General features: G+C 45.5%; 1 protein-coding gene across 1 annotated transcript; it reads right to left on the bottom strand.

Moving 5' to 3' along the window:
* Positions 1 to 1,388: 1,388 nt before the first annotated feature.
* LOC134586347 (complement factor H-related protein 5-like) lies at positions 1,389 to 14,484 on the bottom strand. The gene is made up of 4 exons (XM_063441818.1): positions 14,202 to 14,484; positions 7,165 to 7,265; positions 6,655 to 6,665; positions 1,389 to 4,048 (listed from the first exon to the last, which is right to left on the bottom strand). The coding sequence occupies exons 1-4, from the start codon at positions 14,482 to 14,484 to the stop codon at positions 1,456 to 1,458; spliced, it is 2,988 nt and encodes a 995-aa protein (XP_063297888.1). The 3' UTR covers positions 1,389 to 1,455.
* Between the last annotated feature and the right edge of the window lie 1,181 nt (positions 14,485 to 15,665).

Genomic DNA, 15,665 nt, shown 5'->3' with positions numbered 1-15,665 from the left:
TAGTATTTTGAGTTGTTTGGTGTAGCCACTTTAGAATGGCTAGCATAAACAGGGACAGGCCAAGGTCAGGGGAATCCAGAAATCAGAGTAGTCGGTAAAACAAGCCAATGGGTCGGTACAGGCAGCTAACGAAGCATAGTCAGGACAAGCCGAGGTCAGGGAATCCAGGGAAATCAAGCAAACAAACTGCCAAAGTACCATACAGAGTGATTTAGTAGTTCAGCTCTGTATGGTAGACTTTGAAACAGTCTGTTATGCAGAGGGCGGGTAGGGATGGACAGGAGGGACAATAATAACTGGAGTCCTTTCGGACTCCTCTTTTCCAGCAAACACGGCATTTTCGTTGGGGTGACCTTTTACAGGGTGTGGGGGGGATTCGGGAAGGGAAATGTTTGCTGAAAAGTCGTTGGACATCTTCTGATTCCAAAGGAGGGTTAGGATTTGGGGTCTGGGCAAATATAATTTGAGACACAATTTGGACCATAAACTCTAGAAATGGGCATGGTCTACCTATGGCTTCCTTTTTATAAAGCACATAGGCATTGAAAATTGCAATCTGGGTTATGTAGATCGCAATTTTCTTGTACCAGGTCCTACTCTTCCGGTTCACCAGATAGGGCTGTATGCACTGATCAGCCAAGTCTACTCCCCCCATAAACTTGCTGTAATCTACAATGCACTTCGGCTTCTCCAGCTGCTCAGTTCCACCTCTCACAGACACTGGCACTGAAGTTTCGTCGTGCATTGTAGACAACATGTACACATCTTTCCTATCGGTGAAGCGAAGGGCAAGCAACTCATCCTGGCGGAGCGCTGAAAGGGAGCCTCTACTGCGTCTACCTCTTGCCAGGGTTTGGGGGAAACCTCTACGATTCTTACGCACTGTGCCACAGGCTACGGTCTCAAAGCAAAATAGAGTTTTAAATAACTCTATGCTTGTGTAATAGTTGTCAACCCATAGCCTGTATCCCTTATTTAACAAGGGAAGGATTAGGTCCCATACTATCTTGCCACATGTACCCACAGAATCAGGGCATCCTGGTGGGTCAAGATGGCTATCCTTCCCCTGATAAATACGAAACGCCCATGTATATCCAGATTTTTTTTTTTTTTATATAATAAGCCAGTTTTTTTTATTCTCCTAAACACAACTGAAATAACAGTATATCAAGAACAGTAAATGTATAGATCAGTCATTTCACATATGAATGTGATAAAAAAACAAAAAAAAACAAAAAAAAAACTATTCTTTAAATACTGATTCTTAAACAGCAGTATATAAAACGCACAGGTCTTTGATTGATAATCATAGAAATATGTCATGCATCAATGCATCCTTTCAGTGGATCAGTTTTCCAGAATATATACTTATAAAATATTTGAAGTAAACTTGCAAACGTATGGAAATCTCTATGTTGTCTTGTCTGCATTGTCTTTCCATTTGCTGCCAGCAATTTATACTGAAGATTCCCTGAATGTGCAGGATGGATATGTCAGAATCCGATTCTCACATTTTCCAGTCAGTTCAGATGTGCTGTGAAACCCTATCTTACATTTGAATGTAATGGTTTCTCCATTTCCATAATAAACATCATAATTTTCGTTAGTATGCAGTTCCAAATTTTTTTCATCAAGTATCTCTTGACTTAAACGACAGGTTGATCCTTGAAAACATTTTGGATACTTCATTTTGCCATCATTGCATTCTCCCTTTAAGGGATTTCCCGAATTTATATTTTTAAAACCAGTTTTGCACTTAAAATCTACTTCATCACCATTTTCATAAATGTGCTCATCTTCCGGTGATATCAATTCAACATTTCTAGCATTGAGGTATTTTGTGGAAATTTTGCATGGCTTAAGACACTGCGGAAGATCAGACCACTGACCTCTTTCACATTTAACACTTATAGGCCCAGAGAGCACATGTTGAGGATCACATTCAAATTCCACAGTGGAGCCTGAATCATAGCCACCTTGGTTTTGTTCACCTTTAAGTTTTCCATTTTGAACTTCAGGAGCCGACTTGCATTTTTCTGCAAATAAACATTTTGGGTAATCTAACTTTCCATTCATGCAAGTTGCTTGCAGAAAATTTTCAGGCACCATTTTTTCATAGCACTCAAAAGTAACTGTTTCCCCATTAGATATTTCACTACTCCTATTTAAATATATATTTTGTTGTTTCATTGTTGATTGTGATAACAAACAAGATCCAATTTTGGTGCATTTAGGATATAAAATCACTCCTCTGTTACACTTTACTCTTAGATGTGTTCTATTAGAAATCTCAAAGCCATTAATACACCTAAATTCCATCTCATCATCATGTTCACTGTAGAGCTTATTGCGAGCTATCCATTTAAAATCTATATTGTTTTCTTTCATGTCTTTTGCATTTGCAGTGATTGGCTCTAGACAGACTGGTGGGTGTCCCCATACTCCATTCTCACATCTAACCACTGTTTCTCCTTCATTTTTATAAAAATTTGGACACTTATACTGCATAGTATATCCTGATTTATAATTATTTTGTTTCGGTCCTAAATAGTCTCCATATTGTACAACAGGGGCTGGGCCGCAGGGCTCTCCTATTTTTCGACAAACAGGTATAGATTTCCATTGTGTCTCTTCACAAATTGCTTCAGATTTATCATTTGTTTTTTTCTCAAAAGCATATCCATTGTTGCATCTATATCGCACTTTATCACCAGATGCATATTGATTCTTTTTATTACCGGTAAGCACTCCATTTTCAATTTCAGGTGGTGGTGAACACGAGATATAAACACAAGTAGGGACATGCCACCATTTTCCTTCAAGACACGTTGCTGGTTTCTCTTCAGTGATTTTGTAGTTATTCACACACACATATTGTGCATATTCACCATGCTTATATTGTTTTTTTTTGGAAAGAACTTGTGCGTTGGTTACACTTGGAGGGGGGCCACATGGGTCCTCAGTGCATTGCGGAGCGGCCAACCATGTCCTTTCTGTGCATCGACTTTCATCTGACCCAGTGATGTGGAAACCAGGGTTACAACTGTACTTCACAATGTCATCCGTGAAATATTCACTCTTTCTTGTCACTTCAGTAATCTCCCCATCTTTTATAATCGGTGGCTTGGGACACTTTTGTAAAGGAATGCACTGAGGAGAAGATTGCCATTTTCCATCCTTACAAAGGATTATACGATCACCATTAAGAATATACTGAGGTGAACACTCAATTTCTACTGAGTCACCGCTATAATACTCAGCCTTTGGATTTTTGATCTCAGCATTGAATGGGCTGTGCGCTGGTGGACATTTTTGTCTTTTCTCTTGAGTTGCACTTTCAGTAGAAGGTTGTGTAGGCTCAGGATTTTCAGCTTGACAAGTTGGCAGATCCGGTTTCCACCCATCTTGGGTGCAAATACTTGTTCTATTTCCAATTCTTTGAAAGTTGTCGTGACAAGAGAATTGAACTTCCTTGCCAACCACATAACTGGTATCATGAGGACTTCTTATGAGATTATTTATATTTGGAATAGTACAGACTTTTCCAGGCTGTTCATCAACTTCATGTGGTTTAGGAGTATCCTTTTGACAAACTGGTAAAGTTGGAACCCAGCCATCAGAAGTACAACGGATACGATTTGCTCCATTTAAAAATAAGTCTTTGTGACAGGACAATGATACTTCCTCATTAACTTTGAAAACACGCTGGTTGGGATTCTTGACCAGATTACTTTCTTGGAATCTTGGAAGGGTGCACTTTATTTCTTGAGTTGCACTTTTAGCTGAAGGTTGTGTAGGCTCAGGATTTCCAGCTTTTCCAGGCTGTTCATCAACTTCATGTGGTTTAGGAGTATCCTTTTGACAAACTGGTAAAGTTGGAACCCAGCCATCAGAAGTACAACGGATACGATTTGCTCCATTTAAAAATAAGTTTTTGTGACAGGACAATGATACTTCCTCATTAACTTTGAAAACAAGCTGGTTGGGTTTCTTGACCAGATTACTTTCTTGGAATCTTGGAAGGGTGCACTTTATTTCTTTGGGAATGCTGGGGGTGGGGGAGTTCTCCCATTCCCTGGTGGTCCAGTGGCTGCAGGGCGGCGCTGGCGGGCAGGCTGGGCGGCCGGCGAGGGAGCTCTTCCCCTGAGCTCTCTGCTCAGCTCCCTCGCGCGCCGCCCGCAGAGTGTATATCCAGATTTTGATTCACACAATTTATAAAATTTTACACCGTATCGGGACCGTTTAGAAGGGATATACTGTTTAAAAAGTAATCTGCCCTTAAATTTCATTAAGGACTCATCTATACAAATATTTTCTTCGGGGACATAATTTTGGGAGAATTTGTCTGACAGGAGTTCAATTAGGGGCCGAATTTTGTACAGCCTGTCAAACGATGGGTCGTTTCTTGGGGGGCACAGTGTGTTGTCGTTAAAGTGGAGGAAACGCAGCAGCTGCTCATAGCGACCCCTCTTCATAACCCCAGGGAAAAGAGGGGTCGCCAGGATGGGGTGCTTGTACCAGTAGGACCTGATACTCGGCTTTTTGACAATGCCCATAACTAGAGTTAGGGCCCAAAATTTGCGCATTTCTGCGAGATCCGTGGGGTGCCACATATTACGCCGATTGTAATGTGACCCCGGATTCGCAGTCAGATATTGGTTGGCAAATAAATTGGTTTGCTCAACCAATAACTGAAATACGTCCTCTGACATAAACAAATCAAAATATTTTAGGGGCTCCCAAGCATCCACCATAACCGTGATGCCAGGGGTCGCCGTAAATGGGGGAATATCTGGGGCCGTCAGGTTTGGGGGCACCCAGTCTGCATCTGGCATTGGGCTTGCTGAGCGTCCTCTTGGTGGTGGTGGTGGGGCACCATCACTAGAGGAGTCAGTCATAGCCTCAATGTCAGAGGCAGTGATAGTGTCACTATCTTGCAGAGTGTCACTATCACTGCCTGCCAGAATGGCGTACGCCTCCTCAGCCGAGTAGCGACGTGCCATTCTAGGGGGGGCTACTCAATAATTAATCAAAAAAAATCTAAGGGGGAAATTACTAAATTCCTACCTGCCTAACACCCTACTACCCACCCTCAGAAACCCACAAAAAATAAAATAAATGTACTGATCGCAGTTTAGGCTGCTGCGACCAGTACAGAAAGGGTTAATTTTTATTTTATTTTTAGTTTTTTTAATAAAAATAACCCCCCCCAAAAAGTCAGCCTGATCAGAGAGCCCTCTGATCACAGTGATCACTGGTAAAATACTGTACAGTAGCGATACTGTACAGTACAGTGATCACGGCAGCGGGGAAAGGGTTAAGGGAGATTTGGGTTGCTGCGGCTGACAAAGGGTCAAAAAAAAAATGTAAAAAATTTTTTTGACCCTAAAAAAAATTAATTAATAATAGTACAAATGTACTAAAATCCCTAAACAGGCTGATCACAGTGTTAAATGCTGTGATCAGCACTGGAAGGGTTAAATTTGTTTAAACTTTTTCTCTCTCTTTTTAACAATTTTCTCTCCACAGGGCTCTACAGGAACGATCTCTCTGCCTCTCTCTCTCAGATCGAAGTGAGGTGAGGAGAGGGGCAGAGACAATGTGTCAGCCAGTGATTTAAAATCATTGGCTGACACATTGTAACAGTGATCGCAGTGACTGGCTGTCACTGCGATCACAAACTGCAGATCACCACGGATTGGCCACAGGGGACCTGCCTGGGTTGCCAGGCAGGTCCCCCAACAGTGATCTGCAGTTTGGGAGGGATCAGGGACCTGTGGGAGAGCTAAAACGCCGCGGCGTGCTATGCCGCCGTGAAGGCGTTTAAGCCCATTAACGCCGGGACGGCATAGCACGCCGTAACGGCGCGAACGGGTTAAAGGATAGGATTGTTGAACATCTAAAATCACATGGACTTCAAGATCAGAGACAACATGGGTTTACTTCAAGAAGATTATGCCAAATTAATCTTATTGAGTTTTTTGATTGGGTAACTAAAATAATAGATCAGGGTGATGCAGTAGACATTGCTTACCTAGGTTTCAGTAAGGTTTTTCACACTGTTGCACATAACAGGCTCATCAATAAACTACAATCTTTTTGAATTCCAATATTGTTGAATAGGTTAGGCAATGGCTGAGTGACAGGCAACAGATGGTTGTAGTCAGTGAAGTATATTCGAAGCAAAACTACCACAACAAGAGGACATCATTTTAAATTAGAGAGGCAAAAGTTTAAAAATAATTTCAGGAAGTATTACGGTACTTTACAGAGAGGGTAGTGGATGCATAGAGTAGCCTTCCAGCTGAAGTGGTAGAGGTTAACACAGTGAAGGAGTTTAAGCATGCGTGGGATATGCATAAGGTTATCCTTACTATAAGATAAGACCAGGGACTAATGAAAGTATTTAGAAAATTGTGCAGACTAGATTGGGCAATTGGTTCTTATCTGCCATCATATTCTATATATATATATATATATATATATATATATATATATATAATATAATTTACGTATAAACATTTTCATTCTAAGTGTATTTTGATACTAACATATACAGTTATGGGAAAAATAAAGTACGTCCTCTCAATTCTATGGTTTTACATATCAGGAAATAATAACAATCATCTGTTCCTTAGCAGGTCTTAAAATTACGTAAATTCAACCTGAGATGAACATCAACACAGGACATATTAGACAATGATATGGTTTATTTAACAAAAATATATCCATGACAATAAAGATTGTAACCAAGCACAAAATCAGTCCAGTGCTCTAAAAAGCCTAAAACAACCTTCTTACACCATGACTTTAGCCAAGCATCAACCTCTCGAATAACCCATTGCCTTTTTACTGTAGTGCACGGCACATGTAACATACTACCTTGGAGATCCTTTTCTTCAGTTTACTTTCTACTTCCCTGAACTTGTTCTTTAGGACCCACCATTATTCTCTGACGTTTTCATTTGTACCAATATGGAACAAGACAGCAGGGTCATCACCAGCCCCTCCCAATATTCCATCCACACTGTCAGAAACATGCCGGATCCTAGCACCCGGGAGACAGCTAACTGCCTGGTTGAGATGATCAGAGCAGCGGACTACCCTAGATACTCTCTTTATAATAGAGTCCCCTATCACCATGACCTGGCTAGTCTTTCTTACATTCTCAAGTCCATCAGCTCTTGAGGAGATGTTCCTTTGGCTTTTAGAAGGAGCAGATTCCTCCAGTACAGCTACTCCTGAGCTGCACAATTGCTTTAATACTTAAAAACATCAACATGGAGAGCTTATGACCGCATCAGCATCATTAACGCTCATGCTCATGCCTCATATCTTAAATATCAAATACATTGTAATATATCTCACTGTTACACGTAGTATACTTGAGTAATACTTTATTAAAAAGTAAATCATCAGAGGGTTGAAATTTAAACTTATATATACCATGATCTAATTGGTTGAAGCAGGCTTAATATTATCCCTTTAACAGCCGTTTGTGGTGCAATAATAACATAGTGTACAGAATTTTACATGTACAGAACCTCCCATAGTGATAAAGGACCATCATTGAAATATAGAAACAAAATTTTTTCTCTGCCAGCTCAGAACTTTAAGGCTAAAAGAAGGTATGATATTACGAGTTATATATTAAAACAGAATACCTATTCATTCCAAAATACATCCTACTTAAATTATCCATCATAAAAGAGGTTCATTGTGCAGTATCGTTGCTTAAGGTTTAATTAAGAACTTGGCTTTTGCAATTATAAAGTGATTATTCCATAAACTGGCTTGTCCTTCCTTGTGAAAGTCCATAAGGTAAAGATGGTGAGCTTTACAAAACAAAGTGCAAACCTTCTCACTCCCAAGCAAATGCACCAGGGCCTCAGCAGGTCATGGGGCCTGCCAGCACATGTCTTCCTTGCAAGATCTATGGAGCCCTTCCTGGCTGCACTGGAACCACAGGTAGTTCCTGCCATGAAAAAGAGGGAGGCAGGGCTGCTGGGAGGCTCGCCGGACCACAGAGAAGACATTTGAAAGGTGAACCACATGTACGTGTGAGAGTTGTGTCTGTGTGTCAGTGTATGTATTGCACTTGTTGCAGTGTTCTAGTGTCCATGTATCTGTGTATGTCTATGTGTGTCAGTTTGTGCTTCTGTGTATGTGTGTCAGTATATCTGTGCATGTGTGTCAGTCTGTGTCCGTGTCCATGTGTATCTCTAGGAGTGTATCTCTGTATCAATTTGTCTGTGTCCATCGGTCACATTTAAAGGGACACTATAGTCACCTGAACAACTTCAGCTTAATGAGGTTGTTCAGGAGAGTGCTACAGCTACCCGGAGCCTTTTTCTTGTAAGCACTGTATTTTCTGAGAAAATGCAGTGTTTACATTGGAAGCTTGGAACACCTCTTGTTGCAGTCAATCAGACGGCCACCAGAGGGACTTCCGAGTTCAGAGGCCCTAAAAAGGCCTCTCGTCCGATGCATTCTGGGTGAATGCATCAGACGGGCTATCAGCACACAAAGCACTGTGAACGCGCTTTGTGTGCTGATAGCCTGTCAGCACTGCTGTGGGCGTGGCTTCAGCTGACAGCTGAAGCCCGAACCCACAGGGACGCTTACGGTCCACAATAGTGGTTGAAGGGGGGGGGGGGGAGACCTACTCTCCTCCCCCCCCCCCCCCGGCCCCCACCGCTGTGCGGCGGGTGGGGCCCCTAAAATTATCAATAAGGGGGGGACCTATTGTCCCCCCCCGGCCCCCACCCCTGAGCGGTGGGTGGGGGCCCTAAAATTATCGATAAGGGGGGGGACCTACTGTCCCCCCCCCCGGCCCCCACCCCTGTGCGGCGGGTGGAGGCCCTAAAATTATCGATAAGGTGGGGGACCTGCTGTCCCCCCCCGGCCCCCACCCCTGTGCGGCGGGTGGGGGCCCTAAATACAAAGGGGGGGGGGACCTACTGTCCCCCCCGGCCCCCACCCCTGTGCGGCGGGTGGGGGCCCTAAAATTATCAATAAGGGGGGGACCTATTGTCCCCCCCCGGCCCCCACCCCTGAGCGGTGGGTGGGGGCCCTAAAATTATCGATAAAGGGGGGGACCTACTGTCCCCCCCCGGCCCCCACCCCTGTGCGGCGGGTGGGGGCCCTAAAATTATCAATAAGGGGGGGACCTATTGTCCCCCCCCGGCCCCCACCCCTGAGCGGTGGGTGGGGGCCCTAAAATTATCGATAAGGGGGGGGACCTACTGTCCCCCCCCGGCCCCCACCCCTGTGCGGCGGGTGGGGGCCCTAAAATTATCAATAAGGGGGGGACCTACTGTCCCCCCCCCGGCCCCCACCCCTGTGCGGCGGGTGGGGGCCCTAAAATGATCAATAAGGGGGGGGACCTATTGTCCCCCCCCGGCCCCCACCCCTGAGCGGTGGGTGGGGGCCCTAAAATTATCAATAAGGGGGGACCTACTGTCCCCCCCGGCCCCCACCCCTGAGCGGTGGGTGGGGGCCCTAAATACAAAGGGGGGGGGGACCCTAGTTAACGCTCCCCCCCCCCCCCCAAAAAAAAATTATCTCCCTACCTACCCCCCTCACCCTAAAAATAATGAGGGGGGAACATTAACTAAAAACCTGTAAAAAAAAAAAAAAAAAGAGATAAAAAAAACTTACCATTCGATGTTTTCTTTCTTCTAAAATCTTCTTTCTTCAGCCCAAAAAAGGCCAAATAAAAATCCATAATAACCGACGCAATTAAAAAAAAAACAAAAAAAAAACCGAGCGCAAAAAAAATAATCCATCTTCACCCATGGAGGGCTCCGCGCAGACTGAGCTCCGCAGGGTGGGGAAGGCTTATAAAGCCTTGCCCCGCCCTGCAATTAGGCTAAGAACACTCTGATTGGTGGGTTTAAACCAATCAGAGTGCTCTTTGTCATTTTACAAGCGTGGGAAAGTTCTTTGGAATTTTCCCACGCTTGTAAAATGACACAGAGCACTGTGATTGGATGGATTTCAAGCCATCCAATCACAGTGCTCTGTGTCATTTTACAAGCGTGGGAAAATTCCAAAGAACTTTCCCACGCTTGTAAAATGACACAGAGCACTGTGATTGGATGGCTTGAAACCCATCCAATCACAGTGCTCTGTGTCATTTTACAAGCGTGGGAAAATTCCAAAGAACTTTCCCACGCTTGTAAAATGACACAGAGCACTGTGATTGGATGGCTTGAAACCCATCCAATCACAGTGCTCTGTGTCATTTTACAAGCGTGGGAAAATTCCAAAGAACTTTCCCACGCTTGTAAAATGACACAGAGCACTGTGATTGGATGGCTTGAAACCCATCCAATCACAGTGCTCTGTGTCATTTTACAAGCGTGGGAAAATTCCAAAGAACTTTCCCACGCTTGTAAAATGACACAGAGCACTGTGATTGGATGGCTTGAAACCCATCCAATCACAGTGCTCTGTGTCATTTTACAAGCGTGGGAAAATTCCAAAGAACTTTCCCACGCTTGTAAAATGACAAAGAGCACTCTGATTGGCTCAAACCCACCAATCAGAGTGTTCTTAGCCTAATTGCAGGGCAGGGCAAGGCTTTATAAGCCTTCCCCCGCCCTGCGGAGCTCAGTCTGCGCGGAGCCCTCCATGGGTGAAGATGGATTATTTTTTTTTGCGCTCGTTTTTTTTTTTTTTTTTTTAATTGCGTCGGTTATTATGGATTTTTATTTGGCCTTTTTTGGGGCTGAAGAAAGAAGATTTTAGAAGAAAGAAAACATCGAATGGTAAGTTGATTTTATCTCATTTTTTCTTTTTTACAGGTTTTTAGTTAATGGTCCCCCCTCATTATTTTTAGGGTGAGGGGGGTAGGTAGGGAGATAATTTTTTTTTGGGGGGGGGGGAGGGTTAACTAGGGTCCCCCCCCCTTTGTATTTAGGGCCCCCACCCACCGCTCAGGGGTGGGGGCCGGGGGGGACAGTAGGTCCCCCCTTATTGATAATTTTAGGGCCCCCACCCACCGCTCAGGGGTGGGGGCCGGGGGGGGGACAATAGGTCCCCCCCTTATTGATCATTTTAGGGCCCCCACCCGCCGCACAGGGGTGGGGGCCGGGGGGGGGACAGTAGGTCCCCCCCTTATTGATAATTTTAGGGCCCCCACCCGCCGCACAGGGGTGGGGGCCGGGGGGGACAGTAGGTCCCCCCCTTATCGATAATTTTAGGGCCCCCACCCACCGCTCAGGGGTGGGGGCCGGGGGGGGGACAGTAGGTCCCCCCCTCATTGATAATTTTAGGGCCCCCACCCGCCGCTCAGGGGTGGGGGCCGGGGGGGGCAGTAGGTCCCCCCCTTATCGATAATTTTAGGGCCCCCACCCACCGCTCAGGGGTGGGGGCCGGGGGGGGACAGTAGGTCCCCCCCTCATTGATAATTTTAGGGCCCCCACCCGCCACACAGGGGTGGGGGCCGGGGGGGGGGGACAGTAGGTCCCCCCCTTATTGATAATTGTAGGGCCCCCACCCGCCGCTCAGGGGTGGGGGCCGGGGGGGGGGGCAGTAGGTCCCCCCCTTATTGATAATTGTAGGGCCCCCACCCGCCGCACAGGGGTGGGGGCCGGGGGGGGACAGTAGGTCCCCCCCCCTTATTGACAATTTTAGAAAGCGAGCTGAGCTGTCAGTCAGACAGCTCAGCTCGCGAACGCGCATTCCGCGCACATGCGCGGTAAAGCGCTCAGGTTCTTCATAGGGCGGCATTCAATGCCGCTCTATGAAGAACGCGATTGGTCCAGCGTGAAGCCGTCCCATTGGGCCCCGCGATTTCGTCATTTTGACGAAAAAGGGGGCGCGGCCTAGCGGGGAGCTCGGCGCTGGAACGGAGGTAAGTTTTTAATATAAAAACACCGACATTTTTTTTTTTAATCAATGAAAGTTCATATAAAAGCAAGAAGGAAGGCTGGGGAACCTGTCTTTCTTGCTTTTATATGGTGACTATAGAGTCCCTTTAAAGTATTTAATGTCAGGAAACAATAATCACATCATGCGATATTATACCAGCACGGATCACTTCTCTGCTGGTAATTGAGAACCCAAGTATTATTTGATACCTGGCATAATGGCCAAAGAGAAAGTTGCTTGCGCACTATCCCAAATCTCTATGCACATTTACATAACTAGTGTTTTTTTAGTATCAGTTTAATGGCCATTAAAGTGAAAGCTAACCTGCCACAACAAGGTAAACCCCCTTAGGTGAGTCCTACACTAACAATTCACCTTGCAGCTTTAAGCTAAAAGGCAAAATCTCTGAAGAGACAGAGAGGGGTATTTCTCTAAATCTCTTATCAACCCTTAATAGGGAACACCTGAGGTGGCCGGCAGCACTGTAACATGATTGTGTAATACAAAAGTAAATCAAACATACAACATTTTTGTATGTTTTTATCACTTGATACCTGAGGTTATAATTAGTGGATCCTGACTGACCAATGCTCTGGTTTCTGATCTCATAGTGAGCGCTGCATACGGGCATTTAAATGGGGTTTTAAATTTCTGTTAATAAAATATGGTGTGAGCAGGTTAAAAGTCCTGCTCACACCAGGGAGTCCCAGGTACCTGTCCATATGTGGGCTCCCCTCTGTCAGCTAGAGCCAGTTTTTTGTTTTTTTTTATATTTTTATTGGAGTCGCAATAAAGTGTGAGCAGGCACATTGCGGATTCATAGAAATAACATTTGGTTGCCTGCGCAGAGGCATAGACATCAAAATAAATAGGCAGTTAAGTAAATGTAATGTACCTAAACTTTGCGGGAGTTAAGATGCCATACGCATTCAATCGGCATATGTATGCATTGTGCTGGCTATAAATTCCTCCTAGTCATACCTAGTCGTATAAGGGCTCTTATGGCATAGATTATTAAAGGTATCCTATGGTTGCCTGTGCAGAGGCCAATAATTCTCAGCAATCATTCCATGTTGTAGGCTAAACGTATATTAACTTTGCTGAAATGTCCAGATTTCAGACCAAGCGTGAGAAAGCAGTATACTAGCGCTGTATATTAACCATTATAACTATACGTAGGCCATTAGTAGCATTTATCCGGTGAGTTACTCAGGCAACAACTAGAAGATGCATGCACGCAGAATCCAGTAATCATTTGGTAAGGAGTATAAACATAGCATTAAGTCCTAGCTGCCTGGTCTGGGTCTTATCAATCTATTTTGCGTAGTTTTAATCAAATCAAATATATTAACTAGTGCGTTACGCTAGCTGTTAGTGTGTAAGCTATTAATAGTAAACTTTAGTCCCTGTCGAAGCATTTTAGCATTTCTAAGCAAATCAAATTGTGCAATTTATGCTGATAACTAAGCATCTATTTTCCGTATCAGCGTGCGTATCTTGAGGTTGCGTCTAGTATGTATACGGTTAACGATATGGGCATTATTAAATCAGGTACATTTAGCCAGTGTTAGCTTATGCGTTTATCCTTCATATGTTGCAGCAGTTAGGCTATACTGTAAGCGACAGTGTATGCAACGTCTGCTGGTATCTAAGCAGCATGCCTAGAATCTGTGTAAAAGAATAAGATTGTTTAAACTAATATAACGGATATCATGCTGTTTTCAGTACAGTTCAGTTAACGTAAGACTGTAATATTAATATCTTTGATGCTTTTAACCACAACAGAGCTGAACTGTTCTCAAGAAATTAGGGTAAAGATCAAATATAATATGTGAACCATTTCAGCAGACCATTTGTGTTATGTCGCCTCCGGGCTTGGACCCTAGGACTCAAACTGTGACACAAATAACCTATGCATGTTAGCATTCCCCTTATGATGCCGCTGTTCGGCTATAAATTAAGCAATAGAGCCTAACACTCAACTTTTGCCCGTGGGGGCACTGTGGCACAAATAGCCTATGGACTTTTAAGGCTGATAAGGGTTAAACTGCATTGAGTCCCTTCTCTGGAGGTGGTTTATCAGCTCCGCTGCGGGGGGGATCCCTTATCCCAGGGTATATGGCTTCTCGGGGAGTCTTTTGCACTTCAAGCTGGTTTCTCACTGCTTGGACCCCCCAGTGTCCCACAGGTAGCGAACCCCCTCAGTTTCTCCCAGGGCTTGGCCCTGCCGTGCATCGGAGAGTCTCTCAGTGTTGTGGGCACTCAGGGTCGGGAGAGGTCCGACGGCCTCCCACCCCTGAAAAGTCCGCAGGTCCCCCCATCACCTGCACCTCCCACACTCCTGCTGACCTCTGTTGGAGCTCCAGTCCTTTGACGCCTCACCCTTCTCCGGCCACATGCTCGGCGTCGGTGCACGCCTCCCCAGCCACCGGTCTGCCGGGGGTCAGCACGCCCCGGTCCCACAGGGCCAAATCCACCAAATCCTGGGGCCCAGACCGGCTCCTTGCCAGGCAGTTCTCCGCCCCAAGTGGTCCTTCTATAGGGTCCGGTATCCTGGGGGTCCTGGCTACCCAGCGTGGCTCTCAGCCGCGTGTGGGGATCCGCCATCTTGGTACCTCCTGGAAAGGGGCCCCGTGCCGCGCGGGCCTTCGCCTCCAGCCTCTGAAGGTCTGAATCATGGGCCGGGATTACCCCCACTGGCCGGGGGGGATGCCGGGGCCTCCCTCCACACATACCGCCTCCACACGTGTGAACGCCTTGTGCCCGTCATTCGGGCTTCGCGGTTGCAGCGCGTGGAGCGGCCGCTTGTTCATCGCTTGGGCCCTTCTTACATGCTGCCCCGGCTCCCGGTGCTCTGAGAGGGTAACATTTCCTTTGGCTTTTTCGGCTTTTTCAAAGCTTTTGTGCCGTTCAGGGTCGGAGCTAGTGCGGATGGCTGCAGCTCTGCTCGGCGGCCCGGCACCGCCCCTGGAGCCAGTTTTAGTGAACACAGATGAGCCGCATGAAGCACTGAAAGTCAGTGTGGCATACAGCCCTTTGAATGGAGATTTAAATAAAGTAATGTAATGTGAGTCGGGTTAAATCAGTGATCACAACAGGTATCAGTCAATAACTGGGGCTCCACTCTGTCAGCTGGGCCACAATTAGTGAGAATCAGCTCTGCATAAATGTCATGCCCGTTACCAGTAATTCCAGTCTCTTCTGGGTTGACGCAGCTTAGCCACACCCCCTCTCTGACGCGGTCTCATCACGCTACATAATGCGACCGCGCCAGACACAAGACGCTGGATTAATGAACGGCGTACCGCGGAACTTAACCGGCTGAAAATCTCTCTCTGCAACTTACCTGTGTACCGAATCGGACTGAAACTCGTCTAACCGCCTTCTCCTCTCCTCGACCACGGCTTGTATCTGACTCCTCTCGTCCTGTCTCCCAAAGAACCTTCCTGGAGGGGAACTCTGGAACCAAACTTCAGCCTCAGGAAGCTAAGTTAATCGTTTCATCTATTATACGAACTTTTTCTCTCAAAGACTCCTGAGCACTCATCCTTTGGTCTGCTCTCAAGTCCTCAAATCAAATCTGCTGTAACCTGCTCTCTAACCTTCCAGGCTCCAGCTGATAACGTATCCTGCTAGCTTAATTCCTCATTCAATTCACTGTTGGTTTAAACTTCATTATAGCTTCATTCAATTAACTTATTTCTTGCAAAAGCAACTATACTTGATTGCCATAAGGAAGCTGCTTGCCAATATTGAAGTATTTAAAGATACAGTACCTATTTTCTCCT

The sequence above is a fragment of the Pelobates fuscus genome, chromosome 2 (assembly GCF_036172605.1).
Source record: "Pelobates fuscus isolate aPelFus1 chromosome 2, aPelFus1.pri, whole genome shotgun sequence".
NCBI classification, from domain to species: Eukaryota; Metazoa; Chordata; class Amphibia; order Anura; family Pelobatidae; genus Pelobates; species Pelobates fuscus.
This window is presented reverse-complemented; position numbering and strand designations above follow the sequence as displayed.

What these genes read in the sequence shown, in the direction of transcription:
- LOC134586347 (XM_063441818.1), bottom strand. Translation starts at nt 14,484, where the DNA reads ATGGCGGATCCCCACACGCGGCTGAGAGCCACGCTGGGTAGCCAGGAC. An exon ending in CAGGAGTGTGGGAGGTGCAG is followed by an intron (nt 7,266 to 14,201) that starts GTGATGGGGGGA and finishes GATGTTTTTAAG; the next exon opens with TATTAAAGCAATTGTGCAGC.